The following is a 17,463-nucleotide window of genomic DNA, read 5'->3' as shown; positions in this document are numbered from 1 at the left end:
AATGTAGACCTTAAATTAGGCTATGTTCTATCCAGCAACGGTGAATGATGAAAAGAAATCCTGAAAACTAGGCCTACTAATAGGCCTATTGAGCAGCACAGACACGGCAGTCTATTTTATTCTCTCTCTCTCTCTCTCTCTCTCTCTCTCTCTCTTATGTCTTTATTTTATTTTTAGGCTGCTTTTTATTGTATTATTATGCTTTAAATACTTGTTTATTGTGAAGAATCTTAAGAAAGAATGTGCATTAAATTAAGTTTGAAAGTCAAGAAGACCAAACCAGACCAGACCAGACAATGCTCTCTCTCTCTATCGCTCTCTGTGGCAGACTCTTAATTTGAAGGACAGCAGACAGATGACGTGGCTAAATCAGCTGAAGGCTTGGGAAGCGGAAGACGGCCGAGAAGGAAACGTCACATTTCCATCAATCGTTCTTCCACAGCAAATAATAACTCATCAACACTAACGTATGTACATAATACTACTTTTTAATCTTACTTTCTAAAATGTTTTTAAATGCGTTGTGCCCATCTTCCATGCGTTATATCCGTTGTAATGAGCTTTGACATGTAGGCTACTGACCTAGCATAGTTAGCGCTTGGGTAGCCTACTGTTACTGATGCAGACAGGGCCTATTCTTGCACAAAAATTCCTACATTGTGCTTACAAAACATAACACTAAGACCGTATGCATCTCCATGGTTGACTGGATGTGTTAAAGTTATGCCTTTTTCAGAGTGATCTTGCAAGTTGCAACCAAGGTGTGACTTGGCGATGCCATTCATTCATGCTTTCTCGTTTGCCTACTGTAGCTGCCTAATGCAAGTGAAGAAGAACCTGTCTAAAATCAATCGTTATTTGATGTTGAAGGTCGTTGCCAAAAGAGATTGTTGATTTGATTTAGTAGTGGTCTCAAATTTGTGTTTCTTCCCCGTGTAGGATGGTCACAGACGTCCAGCTAGCAATATTTGCCAACATGCTTGGCGTGTCGCTGTTCCTGCTTGTGGTGCTATACCATTATGTGGCTGTGAACAACCCCAAGAAGTTAGAATAACCCCACTGCACATCCAACTGGTAAGGAAAGGCTCTGTTCTTCTCACTTTGTAATAACCGCAGTATCCCACACGTGTTTTGACGCATGTTCTCTTTCCTGATAGATCATGGGACCATCACTGCGCGCGACGGCAAGACGGAATCTTGGTGTGAATGTTTTTCAGAAAATGTTGTGAATAAACTTCATGTTTTTCTTTATATCTTTTTCATTCATTCGTACATCAAACACTGCACTGTACATTACACATATACACTTTATTTTATGTGGGGAGAAAACCTATAGCCTGCGTACAATCTTACCACAGTGGGAAATGACAAAATCAACCATTGAGATTACTCTCAATGGAATCAACAAGGAATCACAGGAAGATGTCAAACTACTGCTGTCAGAGGGTAGAACTCAAAGCATAGTAAGGGACAGACTTAACAGGTAACCGCACACAAAATAAAAACAAAACTGTCATGCAACCATTATTGAAAAGCCAAACAGTCAAATTATAACAATGAGTATCTCAGTCTGCATTTCTTTTTATGGAGGCTACTATGGTAAAGTTATAGAACTGCAGTTAAAGGTCCTGTTTCGGCTATTCAACGGCTGGCCTGTGCAAGTTTCAGCAAATCAAAGAGTTCACCTTCTTCATGTCTTCATGAAGCAAAATAATCTTCATGTGCAAAATAATAAGGGAGTGTAGTATATTGAAAAGGTGCATTGATTTTGGGGTATATTCCATGAAGCCAAAGCACATGGTAAAATGGAACACAGTTTTGTGCTCCTATAATGTCCTTTGACTAATAAATCTAATGTATAAATCACACAACCAGTTCCCTAGAATACGCCAATGTGCAAAACTGCATATGAAAAGCTCTTTTCCTAAACACAATAAAAGCCATTTAAATACAATTTTCATACATCTTTTTTTTTAAGACGGCATCAAGGCAACTTAAACTGGGTTAATGTTTTCTGATATTTACTAAATTCAAACGTCAACATACTTAAATTATATACATCTTATTTAGATAATCAGTAGTTAAAAAAAGGAATATTTTTTAAAATTGCATACAGGTTAAAAAATGAGAACAAATTCTCTGACTAAGGCACTGCAAATTAAAATGTCTATATCAATTTCACAAGTCCTACATGGACATATTAAAAAAAAAGGGCCCTGAAGGCGGCGCTCATGCCACTACGTGTGGGCCTTGTTTTTAATATGTCCATGTAAGACTTATCAAATTGATAAAGACATTTTAATTCGCAGTGACTTAGATAGTTTTTTCTCATTTTTGAGCCTGGATCTACAAAAACCTTAGACTTAAGAGCACCCAAACCCAAGAAGCCTACAAATAATCTGGATAAGAGCATGCCATACATGTTCTAACTCAAAGTATCCTGGGTATATCGCATTTCGGAAAAGAGCTCTTCATAATATCTACTGTATGTGAAAGGCGGGAAAGGGTTTATGAAGTCCTCTGCTGCTGCCGCTGCAACACCTCCATCTGTACCAGTGGGTTCCCCAACAGCATGGTGGCTGATGGCCTATGCCTCAGTCACCAAAGGCACATTCCCACACAACGCTGCTGGCTCTGAAGACACCACGTCAGGGATGATATCCTGCAAGGACTGATAAGAGAAGAGACATATTACCCCTCATTAAAGGAGGATTCCTGCCAATTTCAACATTTTGTATTGCTCACACGGCCCTTGACATTGTTGGTAGTGCCCGTCAATGCAGCTTTTTTCTCTCTCAGACGATTCTGAGATCGAGGCCAAAAAGATGCAAACCATGTCATCATTAGAATCTCATGCCCTCAACCAGAATCTCTGAAAGAGCTGAGCAAAAAAATAAAAAGGCTTGGTCATCGAGTATCGCCAAGTCAATAGTATTCTGAGCAGGATTTCTTCTTTGAGGGCTACCATAACAGGCAACTGATAACTTGTCTGGCATCACTGTGAACTGGGAATTAGGGCTACATGTAAGCTATCATGCTGAATGGACATTGAATGTGGGACAGTAATTCTACCCGGGTGCATTAGTTACCTGGATGCTGGCCACCTCCACCGTTGTATCTGCTCCTGTGTTGTCCGAGTACAGATAGTTGTGTGCAGCAGGGGTCCTGATGAGGACTCTAGATGCCAGGCGCAGGGCCGGACCCTCCTTCACAGTCACACCTGTCCCCAGCATACAACATACAGTACATACAGTCAGTTTGATGACATCTCGCATCGGTACCAATTCAAAGAAGTCTAATGTGAAAGGAACATAGACTAAGGTGATGACGATCCTGACTATAGAAACGCTTTTCATTTGACCCATTTTATGAACCCGGTCATTGTAGAGCCTGCATATAAAATACTGCTAGATTCATTTCAGTCCAACCAGAGGGGGTTGGGCTAGGTATTGCAATGACCTTGTCTGTCTGTGTCTGTCAGTCTGTGTGTTTGGCCACCTGCCGTGTGTGTGTGTGCGCGCGTGTGAGCGTGCGCACGTGCGTGTCTGTGTAGGTTTTGTGCAGGGGGCGCCACACGCACAACATCAAGTGCATCAAGCGTTGGTTAGGGGGCCAGTTTGCCATCTCTGACAGCTCTTGTTTTTACTGTCTGAAAACTAGGTCCTGTCTCTTCAGTTGGCGTTCAGGCTACTGTAAAAGACACACGAGTGTTGTGGTGGTGGTGTTGTCTTACCTGTAAAGGACAGGTGCTTCTTGATACCAGGCCTGATCAGTTTCCACACCTTCAGGGTGGCGCTGCTGGTGCTGCTGTTGACAGTGGCGTTGGTGGCTGAGTGCTTGTTTTTCTTGGGTGAAGAAGATGAGCGTGTCGGTAAGGCCAGCGTGTCATTGGATCCGGCCTGCCGCACAGGTATCCGGCTCGGTCTCTGCTTCAGCTCGCACCTAAGGTCATGACCGGAGGGCCCAGAAATGCACAGGCACAGTCAGGGCAGGATGAAGATGGGCTGGGGCCCCTAGGCTACAGGTTGCTGTGGATCCCCATAATTATGTGCTAGGAATTAAGGATCAATATTGTATCTTTCAATTCTATCAATCTATCAATTCTTCACTTTTGAGCAATCAGGGGCCCGCTGGCCTGTAGGGGCCCCTAGGCTGCAGCCATATTGTATCTAGCCTGTGCATGGTCCCTGGGCACAGTGCAACTCATTTAGCCTACCGTATTGCATGCAGTCATGTTGCGCATGCAGTAAAGCAGCGGTAATCTGGAATCATCGAAATCCAAATATTTTTCACATGTTTACCGTTTTAATTAGCTCAATTAACTGACTTGTCTGTGACCAGTGACGGGCACCCTGGATTCATTAGTTTACAATCCAATGGCACATATTCCAGCTGATCAAATAACCAGGTAATCAGCTGGTTGAATTGGGACAGGTAAAACCAGGTCCCTTGGAATATGTGGCATTGGATTGTAACTAATGGGTTACCCATCACTGTCAATAACATTCTAATATAATATAATCATCTATATACATGTGCCTGTGCAACACCATACAAAACGTAAACCAAAGCATAACGTGTATATTTTATAATTGTGCACATACAGTATATACAGTACATTTAGTATGAAAAGTCTGCAAAAATATTATTACTTGGTGAATTCAATGGAGGACAGAAGGTTGATGGGTTCGGTGGTCAAAGAGGTCTAGAGACAGAGAAAACATCAAGATAAGGCACACAACATGGTCCACTGACCCACAGACAGAGGGGTGAGGCATAGTGGCAATAAGCATTCTTACATATACAGCACTTCCTCAATTTATAGTAGCCTGCCTTTTATTAGTAGTCTGGAAAGGCCAAGGGCTACAGTACAATTTTGTTTTTCACAGAAGTATAATGGCTGTGTTTTTGTTACTTTTTGTGTCAAACTTGTAGCCTGATCTTTGTAGCTTGGTCCAAGCTGAGTTTTTGTGAATAGTAGACCCGGCTTTATGGGGAAATATGGTAAATGCCATGCAGGACTTCCTGTGCTGTGATTCACCCAAATCTGGGGAATGAATAATAATAATAATAATAATAATAATAATAATAATAATAATAATAATATAAAACCATATAATATATTATATGAGTGACGCTATGCAACATGAAAGAAAGAATGGCTGAGAGAACAGAAGAAAGGTAACAAAATGAGCAAATTTCCAGAAATGGTGGAAAGCCACTTTAACAATGATGCCGGACGCTGGATGCTGTGTATTACAACATTGACCCTAGCACCTGAGGCTGCATGACGCAGCATTCAGGCTCATGTTGGTATGTTAGAACTGAATGAATAAGTTCTAATGCAAGATGAGGGTCTTAGCTTTTCAATGCAATGTATTTATTTTTATTATGTGCTTCAGAAGTTTAGATATTTAGGTTTTTTATAGGCTGAGAGTACCGTTTCCCAAAAAATGGCTCAGGTGCAATAGCCATTAATTGATTAAACAGATAATTATTAACCTGGTCGTTGCAGGCAATTGGTATTTTTGTAGCTTGAGGACGTTTCGTCTGCTTGTCTGTGAGATTGTGATTCTGATGGGAATCAGTTATTTTTGTGTGATATTCAACTGTAGAGAGTGGAGAAGTTACTGTAGGCGAACCCCTTTCCACATGACAAGGTCTCATGTGCTGCTGTAAATTAGCTTGAGAGTCCTTGAGGTGGCCACACAATACTGAATTCAAGGTGTGAATTTTATTTTATTGTACCTTCTTGGTTGCAACCTCAAAGGAGCATGGTGCATAGCAGATGGAACGAAACGTCTGCAAAAAGAAGTCCATTTGCCTACAAGTAAACTCCTGTGACTATGATGGCCTGGATAAATGAGAATCTTCATCAACATTATGAACCTGTTTTTTGAGTGGGCTCCGCCTCTGTTGTGGTGTGTCGTGGTGGCCCGCGCCCGTCTTGACCCCTCGGCCGCACCTCGGGGTGGTGCCAGCGCGCGGCGGAAGGTCTTTGCCTTGTGACGTCGAGCCGAAGTCAGGACAGCTGTTGCCTGGGTGATGAATGATGTCACAAACAAAAATTGGGATGAGATGCCGGACGGGGCTGGATGAATTTGTTATCACAAGCTGACAATAGACTACACAGGACTACACAGATGCTGTATGGGGAGAAAAGGTTTCAAGGACTTTTTGATGCTACACTGTACTGCTACATCAATGATGTCAGCCTGCCTGATCTGAGGAATGTGAATCACAGGGGTTTAACGGTGGTGTATTGTGGTTAACGGTATTTGCTGCTAACCATATCTACAGTACATGGGCATGGGCAGAAGAAGAGTTCAATAAATTGACTTTTCTGTGATATAAAATAAGTTGACATGGGCCTGTACGGTGCCATACAAAACATAAACCAGGGCTAAACATATGGTATATATTATGCTAACCATACCTATACATATGCAGAAGGGGAACTTGACAGAGAATTTTCAAACACGCTCTCATTCATTCTTCATTTCTATTGGCTTAGGCCTTGATGACACATATGCAGATTTTTTTTAAAATGGCTATTTCTTTAACCATTTTCTAGATAGTTTGATCATTTGATCCTTGGCCCCCCTTAAGACATGGCCCCTGGTTATAAATTAGCTGTTACCTGAATGGCAATAAAATAAGTCGTAATGTATTTACCAAAGTGCCCTGCGCACTGTCATAGTGGTGTGTAGTACTATGGTAGTTACGTATTTTCAGTGACTAACAGCATGTGGTAAGGGCCTACAGGGCATGTGGATAAAACAAATCATCATTGTGACAGGTGCACTGTAGAAATCTCCACTTAAAAGTTTGGTTTTAAAACAATGTATAGAAATATAAAAATATAAAGCTAAAACTTTAAACAAAAGGCTTAAGCGTATGTGTTAACAAAAAATATTCATAGCCTACACGTGTTAACAGTGTGCTCGACTAGAGGTACAGTACATTATCTTTAACTCAATCTACTGTATGCCTGGCCCCACACTGGCTAGAAGCTACCAGCCTAAACTTGACAATTGTAATTATTACAAGTCCCAGCAGGTACTCTCTTTAACTAATAATTTATGCTTCATCAGAACCACTGGGGTGCCCCCCCCCCCAAAAAAAAAAAATATATATATAAAAAATGAACATGAATGTACATGAACAGAAGTATGAAGGAGTTTGAAGTTCTCAGTCTTACATTACCACTCACCTCATCATGGTGCAGTAACACATTAACTTATTTGAGTTATCATTGAGATAGTATTTGGGTTTCTACCACAGTTACAGCAAACAAATGATTACAGCTGAACAGTTTCAACTCTATTATCTACAATACAAATATACAGTAGGTCAGAGAAAGAGTTGACCATGGATTTAAATTTAAAATAACATGTATTTTAAAGAGTTGACCATGGATTTAAAATAACATGTAGGTAACCAGATCTGTCTACTGAAGCTAGGGGGGAAAAAGTTTAAAAATGCTTTAGCTAAAAGACCAAAAATGGGGACAAAGTAGGTTTTACAGGAGTCAGACGACCCTAAAAGATTATGTATTATGGCCTGCTTCTAAGAACTTCAACATAGAGTTGACCATTTTAGCAAGCCAGAATAAGCCAGCCAAATGATCTCTCTTGCATATTTCATGGCTGGAACACTTAACTGTTCAATGAGAGCCACAACAATCCCTATCCCAATAGATTGAAGTGATATGAGAAACGGGAGGCTCACGTTTGCCAGCCTGATCACGGAATTCTGAGAGATGATGTTGCAGCACTTTGCACATTGTCTAAGATGAAATATAATCCAATGTTGTGTGTTTTTTTTCTACCAAAAGAAGTATCATTACAGTACAAGACTATTTTTCTCAACTTTTTGCACATGGAAGCGTTTTTTCACAGAATGATCCTACAACATATCAATCCTGTACCCTTGTAACACCAATACAGGTACCATTTTTGTGGGACTCCCCGAACAACACAGCATTTCGCTTGGATGGGCACAACCTCCAAATCTAATGTCTTGTCCTATTACGTCACTGTCACTGCAAGCTTTAAGCTTAACCTAACTGGCAGCTTTGTCCATGTGCATTCTACACCCTGCTACTCTTAATGTGATCCTTCTCTTCAACATCAGGATACAGTTAGGGTAAGCAGTGTGTGTGTGTGTGTGTGTGTGTATGTGTCTGTGTGCTACTACTGCTGCAAAACAATTGCCCAACTGGGACAAATAAAAGCTACTTGAACTTGAACTTGAACAGTTAGGGTAAGCAGTAAGGGCAGGGGGCTGGTAGGTAGGTTGACAGATACTACTAGTGACATGAGCGATGCAGGACATGACAAGACCTTAGACTGTGAAGTCCCCTCCGTTCCAAGCGGAGCCCTCTAATCTTTCATATGCCTCTTTTCCACTGTTGCTTTTATGGTAGGCCTACAGCTCAACACACAGCGACTCGGCCGGCACTTTTTTATTAAGCAAATAGTGGCGGCCGAGTCGCGCTATGTCGAGCTGTAGGTCAAACGGCAGTGGAAAAGAGGCTTTCAGCTACCTAGTCCTAGTCTTTCAGCTAATATCCTTTTTTTTGGGGGGGGGTCCTTGGATGGCTCATTAGATGTATTGCTGATGCAGAAATGAATAACAAAAAGATTTACGAAATAATAAAACATGCAATGGTTCAATAGCATAATCAAAGCCTTGATGTGATTTCATCTCAGGCCTTTGAAGAGTATGTGAGGAGGAATCAGGAGCAGACTTCAGGGAAAAAAGGGGAATTCTTGCATAGTCAGGCATTGCCATGCAATATCATCCATGACAGACTAAGGAACATTGTAAGATGTCCACGTAGACGTAAAATTGTTGTTTTTTTCCCTATCACTTCTGCATAGCGCCATGCCTTTCTTTGCAAACAAACTATGTGCTTGTTTGACTTGGCTGTCTATAGACTGTTTGGCAGCATGACTACAAGACATGAGTTCAGATGAAATTTGTGAAAATTGTGGATCGATAGGCATCAAATCAGTAAGCAACTGGCAACACTTTATGCCTGCAGCTTACTGATTTGTCAAAAAAGCGAATCCTGTCCACCCTCCTTTCACGTCATTTTAGAGCAGCCAGTCCAAGTCAAACGAGCCAATTAACACTACAGGTGACACACAGGAAAATGATATCAGAGAAACTCACCACACACAGGAAGGAGATTGGAGGAGGGTTTTTAAAAAATGCAGAAAAAAGAGTGAAAGTCACAAACCACTTCAGTTCAACCATTAGAGGAATATTTATTAGAGAAAAGATCAGACATCTGAAATGTTACTCCACGTTACATTATCAAAGTTTCTATGTTGTATATATATATATGTATATATATATATAGCCATATGCATGTGTATAACAATAATAAAGATGTGAACGACATTGACAAGCACAAATGTGGTAAGTCGCACTTGAGAACGGCGAATAAGGAGTTGTGCAAGTTTTACTTCATGAAATGCATTTCATCTTCCAAATCCCAACACTACTAGAGACCTTCTGAAGAGTGTGTTTTTTCAAAAGGCATCAAATAATCTAGAATGTCTTTATATAAAATACATGTGAAAATAAACACTAGACAAACGACAAGTAGGCACAGCATGGACATACATCCTTTGTTTATATTACAACAAACACGCTAAATATAACTAGCTCTCCCCTAACACATCATTGGTGTATAAAATGGCGACCACAATAAGGTGGGCTATACGACCACAAGACTACTATAACCGTACTGAATGTCAGAACACCTGTATTGGCAAACATCACAGACCACCTACACAACACTGAGCCAGAGCCCAAACCGTTTCTGCAGACTCAACTTCAAAAGCAGCGTCTTTAGTACATGTTATTAGGATGTTAGATACTCCGCCCTCTAACTCCTAACATTTATGTATGCATTAACGTGTTCGGCAGTATGTACGTTATCTAACCTGTTGGATGCGTGTCGGGGGGCACCACTTACCTGGGGAATCGGGCATCGGTGCATCGATCGCAGATGCCGCCAGCGCAAGCGGTTTCCCGTCGACCTACGGGCTTTCCTCCACGTTCAAAGGTAAGGGGGGGAAACACGGTGCACTCCTGGAAATCCCGTAAAGTCCATTGTACCTGGGCTTAATCCCAGACCTGAGTTTTCCGGCGAAAGATCTTCTGCGTTGCCAACGCTCTCAGGCTAACTTCTGTTAGCCTACCTGCCGACCCGGAAAGGTCTAGTTCGCTGACCTTTGACTCACCCCGTGACCCCTTTTATGGGAGCCACATTCCAAACGGTCAAGCAGTGCCCCCGTGTGGATTGAAAGGGTTAGTGTGATGTCTAGTCTGTGACCTAGCATCTTAACATCCTTCCCCCCTTACAAGAGAAAAAAAACAAAAAAAATAAATCTACCCCCTTTTTTTTTTTTTTCTTCCTAACTTTTGTAATTTTTTATTTATTTTTCCCCTTTTTCCCCCCAATCAAAAGACTACTATGCACCTAGGTCCTGAGACCCATCAACACCTCAAGTATCTCCCTTCGGAAGCAGCCTAGACAAGGAATCGGCCACCACATTTGCCCTACCAGCCACATGCTTGATGACCAGGCTAAACGGCTGGAGTACCAAGCCCCACCTAAACACCCTCTGATTTGCAGTCTTGAACTTGGCCAGAAACGTAAGCGGGTTGTGGTCAGTATAAACCACCACATCTGCAGGCGACCCCGACAAGTAAACCTCAAAATGTTGTACCGCCGACACCAGAGCCAATGCCTCCTTCTCAATGGTAGAGTAAGCTCTCTGATGCCGGTTCAATTTCTTGGAATAGTATGCGACAGGCTTGTCCAGCCCCGCTGAATCAGCTTGCAACAGCACGCCCTATTCCCACGTCACAGGCGTCCACTGCTAAACTTGAAGGGAACACTGAAATTCGGGGCCGCCAGCACAGGTTCACATGACAGAATAGCCTTAATCTGATTAAATGCCTTCTCACACCCCACTTGTCCACACAAACATCACCCCTTTCTTCAAAAGACTCGTCAATGTTCTGCCACAGTGGAGAAATTTGGAACAAAACGTCGGTAAAACCCACACATCCCCAACACCTGCATCACTTGCCGTCGTGTGTTAGGAGTGGGTAGATCCACAATCGCCTGAATCTTTGCCCTTCTCGGCAGCACCTGCCCTTGCCCCACTACATGCCCCAAATAGGTGACCTGAGCCTTCCCAATCTCACACTTCTCGAGATTCGCCACCAACCCCGCCTGTTGTAGCCGCTCCAATACCTGCTGCAAAAGTCCCACATGCTCGGGCCAGCTGTCACTGTAGGCCACAGCATCATCAATGTACACAACCACATTGGTTAGCCCCGCTATAACCCTCCCCATCAACCTTTGAAAGGTAGCGGGTGCATTCTTCATTCCAAATGGCAGAACATTACACACATACAGACCGTCTGGGGTGGTGAACGCAGAAACTTGCTTGGCCGACACAGAAAGTGGTACCTGCCAGTAACCCTTCAGTAGGTCAATCTTTGACACGTACCGAGCCTGGCCTATGCGGTCAATGCAATCCTCTAGCCGAGGTATGGGAAAAGCATCAGTCTGGGTTACCTGATTTACCTTGCGATAATCAATACACAACCGCCATGATTGATCCGGTTTAGGAACCAGCACCACCGGTGAACTCCACTCACTCTGCCCTGGCTCCACCGCCCCAATCTCCTGCATGTATGTCAGCTCCTCCTTAACCAGTGACAGCTTATATGGAGAGAGCCTATATGGATGCTGTTTGATAGGCACCGCTCCACCCACCTGAACCTCATGCTCGACCAGAGCAGTGCGCCCGGGCGATCCCTAAAGACGTCACTAAACTGGCGGAAAAGAGTGCAGACCTCATCTCGCTGGTCAGAAGACAAATGCCCCAGGTTCTCTTCCAGCTTACTTAAGGCTGCCACATTACCCAAGTGTGCAGACACCGGCTCCACCTCAATCATGTCGTCTTCTTCCCCCCCCCCTAGGTCCGAAGACACACACACAGCCACACTTGCCCCGTCCCGGCCATGGTAGGGTTTCAACAGATTGATATGGCAAAGCCTCGTCTTCCTGCGACCATCAGGAGTATTTAGGACATAGTTTCGATCCCCTACTTTCTTCGCCACAGTGTAAGGCCCCACAAACGCTGCACCCAGACCCCCTCCTCTCATCGGTTTCAGCACTAACACCTTTTCCCCCACTTTAAATGACTGACATACTGCCTTTCTGTCATATTGCTCTTTCATACGGGCCTGGGCCACTTCCAAATTCTCCCGGGCTACCTCACATGCAGCTGTCAAACGCTCCTTAAAACAAGATACGTACTGCAACAAATCATCCTCCCCTCCTGCCCCAAGAAACTGCTCTTTAACCATCTTTAGCGGCCCCCGCACCCTCATGCCCGTAAAAGCAGCTCAAAAGGAGTAAACCCTGTAGAGACATTTACAGAATCCCGGATGGCAAAAAGGAGAAACGGAATAGCACAGTCCCAGTCACCCGGGAATTGTACACAGTAAGCCCGTATCATTGCTTTCAAGGTTTGATGATATCTCTCAATAGCCCCTTGGGATTGGGGATGATAAGCAGAAGACAAGACCTGCTCTATTCCCAACTCCACCATAGCCTGCTGGAACACCCCTGACGTGAAGTTTGTGCCCCGGTCCGACTGCACCTCTCTCGGTAGTCCAAAACGCGAAAAAAACTGGAGCAGTGCCTCCACCACCGGTCTTGTTTTAATATTCCGCAAGGGCACTGCTTCGGGAAAGCGAGTGGTTGCATCCATGATCGTAAGCAAGTATTCATTTCCCTTTTTAGTCTTTGGTAAGGGCCCCACACAGTCGATAACAACACGAGAAAAAGGTTCGACCACAACAGGTAAAGGGCTAAGGGGTGCAACAGGTATCTTCTGGTTTGGTTTCCCCGACACCTGGCACGCATGACAAGAACGCACAAACTCAACTACATCCCTATGCATGCAAGGCCAATGGAAATGTCTCATAATTTTCTCCTCCGTTTTCCCCACACCTTAATGTCCAGCCATAGCAGCTTCATGAGCCAGACGCATCACCTCCTTACGGTACCTAAGGGGCAGCACTACCTGCTCGACTACCGTCCAGTCCTCTGAGGCTGGCCTGCCTGGGGGGCGCCACTTACGCATCAGGACATCGTCTTGTATGTAGAATCCTTCCGCCATCATCTTAATTTCTTCAACATCTGCAGCTCCCTCCCTTAACTGAGACAGCGCCAGGTCCTCCTTCTGGGCAGTGATAAGAGCTGTCGCACTCAACTCACAAGGACCAGGTCCATCTTCTTGAATCCCTAGCACGCCGCCAGATTTTGTCTCGACCACCTTCGGTGCGTGCTGCTGCCTTTGCCCTGGCCCGCGTCACCACACATGCCGGAAACACAGACGGAAAACTCCCTCTCCAATGCCTCAGTTTCAGGGCTAACACAAGGCGAGACACATACCACCGCGCCACCCTGACCTGACTACCCGCTAGGTCATTTCCCAACAACAGTGTAACTCCTTTAATTGGAAGAGAGGTCATTATCCCAATTGTAACAACACCAGTCACCAATGGGGACTTCAGAAACACCTATGAAGTGGGACGGCACCATATTCCCCGCCCACTCCTCAACGAGGACAGCTGCCTTCCAATGATGAGCTCTCAGGTAATTCCAGGACCCCGCAAGCAGTAAAGACTGAGCCGCCCCAGTGTCTCTTAGTATAGTCACCCTTGACTCAGGCTCCCCATCCGCTAGCGCCACTGAGCCTTCAGACACAAACGCTTTGAACAGAGGATCGGTTACTGTTGACACCTCATTGCTTGTCTCCTCCTGTTTCTGCATGAGCCTGGCAGGACGAGAGTCACTGGTTTACCAGTACCTTCCTCTTTCCTATACAGGAGTGGGCAGCGTGACTTAATGTGGCCCAATTGCTTACAGTAATGACACCTGATTTCGTCAGTGGCAAACGACGCCCTACCAACCGAGGGCTCACCTGTGTCCTAGCAGAGCCTGGTGGGTCAATCCTTGGCCGAGCTGCCGAAGCACCAGGCCGCCACGAAGCTGCCCCCATGAACTTCTATCCTGTCCCGCCTCCCTATGGATTAACACATTAGTTATCTGCTACCTCTGCAGCCTTAGAGGCGTTGTTACCATCTGCTCATTGAGATGTACTTCAATATGGCGTGGTACACTCGCTTTAAATTGCTCCAAAAGCATAAGCTGCCTAATCTCCTGATAGGTGTATACTTCACTTGCTCTGAGCCATTTATCCAACAGCAATTCTTGTTGCCTGGCCAGGTCCCCATTACGTATGCCCAGATTGTAATTTTTCAGACCTAAATTGCTGCCTGTAAGCTTCAGGCGACAAGTTCATATGCTCGCAATATAGCTTTTTTCACGGAGGCATAATCGTTCACAGTAGCATTTAACGCTGCATATGCTTCTTGGGCCTTACCCGTAGTTCTCTACGCACCAATGTTACCCACTCGTCTTCGGGCCACTGTCGCTCTGCCGCAATGCGTTCAAAAGTATCAAAAAATGCATCCACTTGCTCAGGACAGAACCGCGGCATTAGTTTGAAACATTTCTCAAGATCGAACCTGACCTCGTGTGCGCGCTGACGCTGACTTTCCTGCTGCTTTATTTTGGAATGTTCAATCTCCATTAGCACTAATTTTTGTTTCTCCTCTCTCTCCCTCTGGGCTAGCTCAAACTCTCTGGCCCTTCGCTGTGCCTCGCGTTCCAACCGGGCATCTTCTTCTTCGCGTAGTTGTTTTTCTCTTGCATATTGTTCTTCACGCAACAGTTTCTCCCTTGCTGCTTTCACTTCCTGGTCGTCCACTCCAAACTCCACCAGCAGTTTATTAACAAGATCGCCCTTCCGAATATCAGGCTCAACTTCAATTTCGTAAAATTCCGCCAGCTTCAGCAATTTCGGCCTCGTTAACTTAACCAGTCTTGGTCGCGACACATCTTCCTCCATAAAGGCCTCCGCGTCAAACACGGACATTTTCAAATGCTTTTCCTCTGGTACTCAACGCACCCACGCTCTAGTAACCAAACAACAACAATAACCAGGACGTAACCGCACGTACTATCCAAAAGTTCACACCGTTTCCCCTGACCGCTAACCCAAACACCAGCTGGCTAGCTACCAAATGCTACAAACAGTAACTCATTGACCGAACAACGCATGCTACACAAAACCAACGACCCCAAAACAAACATTCAAATCCCGGCATGAGCCCCCACACTATTAGGATGTTAGATACTCCGCCCTCTAACTCCTAACATTTATGTATGCATTAACGTGTTCGGCAGTATGTACGTTATCTAACCTGTTGGATGCGTGTCGGGGGGCACCACTTACCTGGGGAATCGGGCATCGGTGCATCGATCGCAGATGCCGCCAGCGCAAGCGGTTTCCCGTCGACCTACGGGCTTTCCTCCACGTTCAAAGGTAAGGGGGGGAAACACGGTGCACTCCTGGAAATCCCGTAAAGTCCATTGTACCTGGGCTTAATCCCAGACCTGAGTTTTCCGGCGAAAGATCTTCTGCGTTGCCAACGCTCTCAGGCTAACTTCTGTTAGCCTACCTGCCGACCCGGAAAGGTCTAGTTCGCTGACCTTTGACTCACCCCGTGACCCCTTTTATGGGAGCCACATTCCAAACGGTCAAGCAGTGCCCCCGTGTGGATTGAAAGGGTTAGTGTGATGTCTAGTCTGTGACCTAGCATCTTAACATGTCTTGACGTCATATTCAGTAGAGTGTTCATTATGTATCATCACTGCTCTGTAGAACATTGCCTAGAAGCTCCACAAAATTACTACAAGATCATCAGAACAAGTTCAAAAAGCACCTCTGTTCTTAAACCCAGATCCACAGACTAAGTTCCTCAACCAAAGGAACCTTCTACATGCACATTTATTTAAGCCAATTCATAGACCAAGCCTATTTCAAATGGCACAGCTCGCTGCAGTCAACTTTCAGGAGGGAGCTGGACTCTACACCTTGCTGCATCTAACGTCAGATCTTTCACCTGCTGCTTGCACTGGAGATGGTTTGTGAGAAGAGGCAGGGCGAGACACTTGGCAGCATCGCAGTTTCGAGGCTTCTGCGACTCTACAGCAACTAGCCGAGGCCCACAACCTGACTACAGTATATTGTGGTCCTACTCTAGAAGCCATCAGCGGTTACCAAAAAGGCAGTGACAGAGGATGTGAACACATGGTTTACAGTTGGATCACAAATACATACGTATACACACAACGCATGGACTGTCATGTAGACAGGTTAGATACACACCAATGTGATCGCTGAATTTGGTTAGTGTTTGCTTAAAAAATATGTATAGGTGATAGAAACGTTGAAATGTAATCATCCATTATTTTTTTTAAAGAACAGTTTGTGTGTGTACTGCTCATGATCAAGCGTCCATGTGTTAGTGCAGGTCTCCAGCAAACAGGATTTTTATAGACTGAAATTCGGAAAGGGAAGATACAAATCTTAGCAGTGATGGGTGGGGGGTGGGTGGCGTAGGCCTGGAATAGAATACATGAAAGGCTGTAAATGTCCACACACACACACACACACACACACACACACACACACACACACACACACACACACACACACACACACACACACACACACACACACACACACACACACACACACACACACACACACATATCAACTGTCTTCCCATGATTACCACTGCATACTCTCAAAATAAAAAAAAATCTTTTTACATTATTACGAGTGCAACACAGCAAAAATAAAGACATTTGGCATGTCGTCGTGAAGAAATTCACACAATAAAAATCACGTCGTATTAAAGTGACATAAAACTTTCAGTAACTTAACGATTATATATAATTAAAAAAAAAAAACGTTGGTCACAGGTAGGTCATGGTTCCGTTTCGCATGTGTTAATAAAAAGCCGTGTTGGGTTTAAATTATAACGTTGCATAATAGTTCTACAGTGCAACAGAAAGTTATCATAATCGTGTACTATCATGATTACATGTCAATGCTTTCAAAGACGCATTTGTACGGTACAGAATGGACCTCCAAGGTTTGCTTCCGAAACGAAAAATTCTCAACCCGACAGGTCATAGTACATTGCAAATTTTTCTTTTTTGATTCCCAAAAATACATCAACTTCTTGCCTCTGGCTGTACTCAGGCTGGCCAGAACTGTACCAGTGCCGGTTCAAGCACCAGTTATGTTCAGAAACCAAAGTGCTAAACACTGAAAAGACGTGCGTTCATATTGGGTGTACTTTGAACCTACTGAGGCCAATATTACCGTCACAGTTCGCCGATAGAAAAAAAAAAGAATTTGGTGCGCATCACAAGTCTGTCTGGTTCCTGAACGCTCTGATTTTCGACATGAACATAGCAGTCGGTGCCACATTAGGTGC

General features: G+C 44.3%; 2 protein-coding genes across 3 annotated transcripts in view; one reads left to right on the top strand and one right to left on the bottom strand.

Moving 5' to 3' along the window:
• The first annotated feature begins 339 nt into the window (after positions 1-339).
• On the top strand, positions 340-1,251 carry ost4 (oligosaccharyltransferase complex subunit 4 (non-catalytic)). The gene is made up of 3 exons (XM_063222868.1): positions 340-467; positions 940-1,074; positions 1,158-1,251. The coding sequence occupies exon 2, from the start codon at positions 941-943 to the stop codon at positions 1,052-1,054; it is 114 nt and encodes a 37-aa protein (XP_063078938.1). The 5' UTR covers positions 340-467; position 940; the 3' UTR covers positions 1,055-1,074; positions 1,158-1,251.
• A 249-nt stretch (positions 1,252-1,500) lies between these two features.
• agbl5 (AGBL carboxypeptidase 5) overlaps positions 1,501-17,463 on the bottom strand; it is a 36,584-nt gene continuing 20,621 nt past the window's right edge. For both annotated transcript variants that reach the window (XM_063222864.1, XM_063222866.1), the window contains exons 13-17: positions 5,890-6,038; positions 4,653-4,705; positions 3,734-3,942; positions 3,090-3,220; positions 1,501-2,671 (exon numbers count right to left, since the gene is read on the bottom strand). In XM_063222864.1, the coding sequence (XP_063078934.1) occupies positions 2,588-2,671; positions 3,090-3,220; positions 3,734-3,942; positions 4,653-4,705; positions 5,890-6,038 (626 nt within the window). In that variant the 3' untranslated portion in view covers positions 1,501-2,587. The remainder of the gene's footprint in view (positions 2,672-3,089; positions 3,221-3,733; positions 3,943-4,652; positions 4,706-5,889; positions 6,039-17,463) is intronic.

The sequence above is a fragment of the Engraulis encrasicolus genome, chromosome 18 (genome assembly GCF_034702125.1).
Source record: "Engraulis encrasicolus isolate BLACKSEA-1 chromosome 18, IST_EnEncr_1.0, whole genome shotgun sequence".
NCBI classification, from domain to species: Eukaryota; Metazoa; Chordata; class Actinopteri; order Clupeiformes; family Engraulidae; genus Engraulis; species Engraulis encrasicolus.
This window is presented reverse-complemented; position numbering and strand designations above follow the sequence as displayed.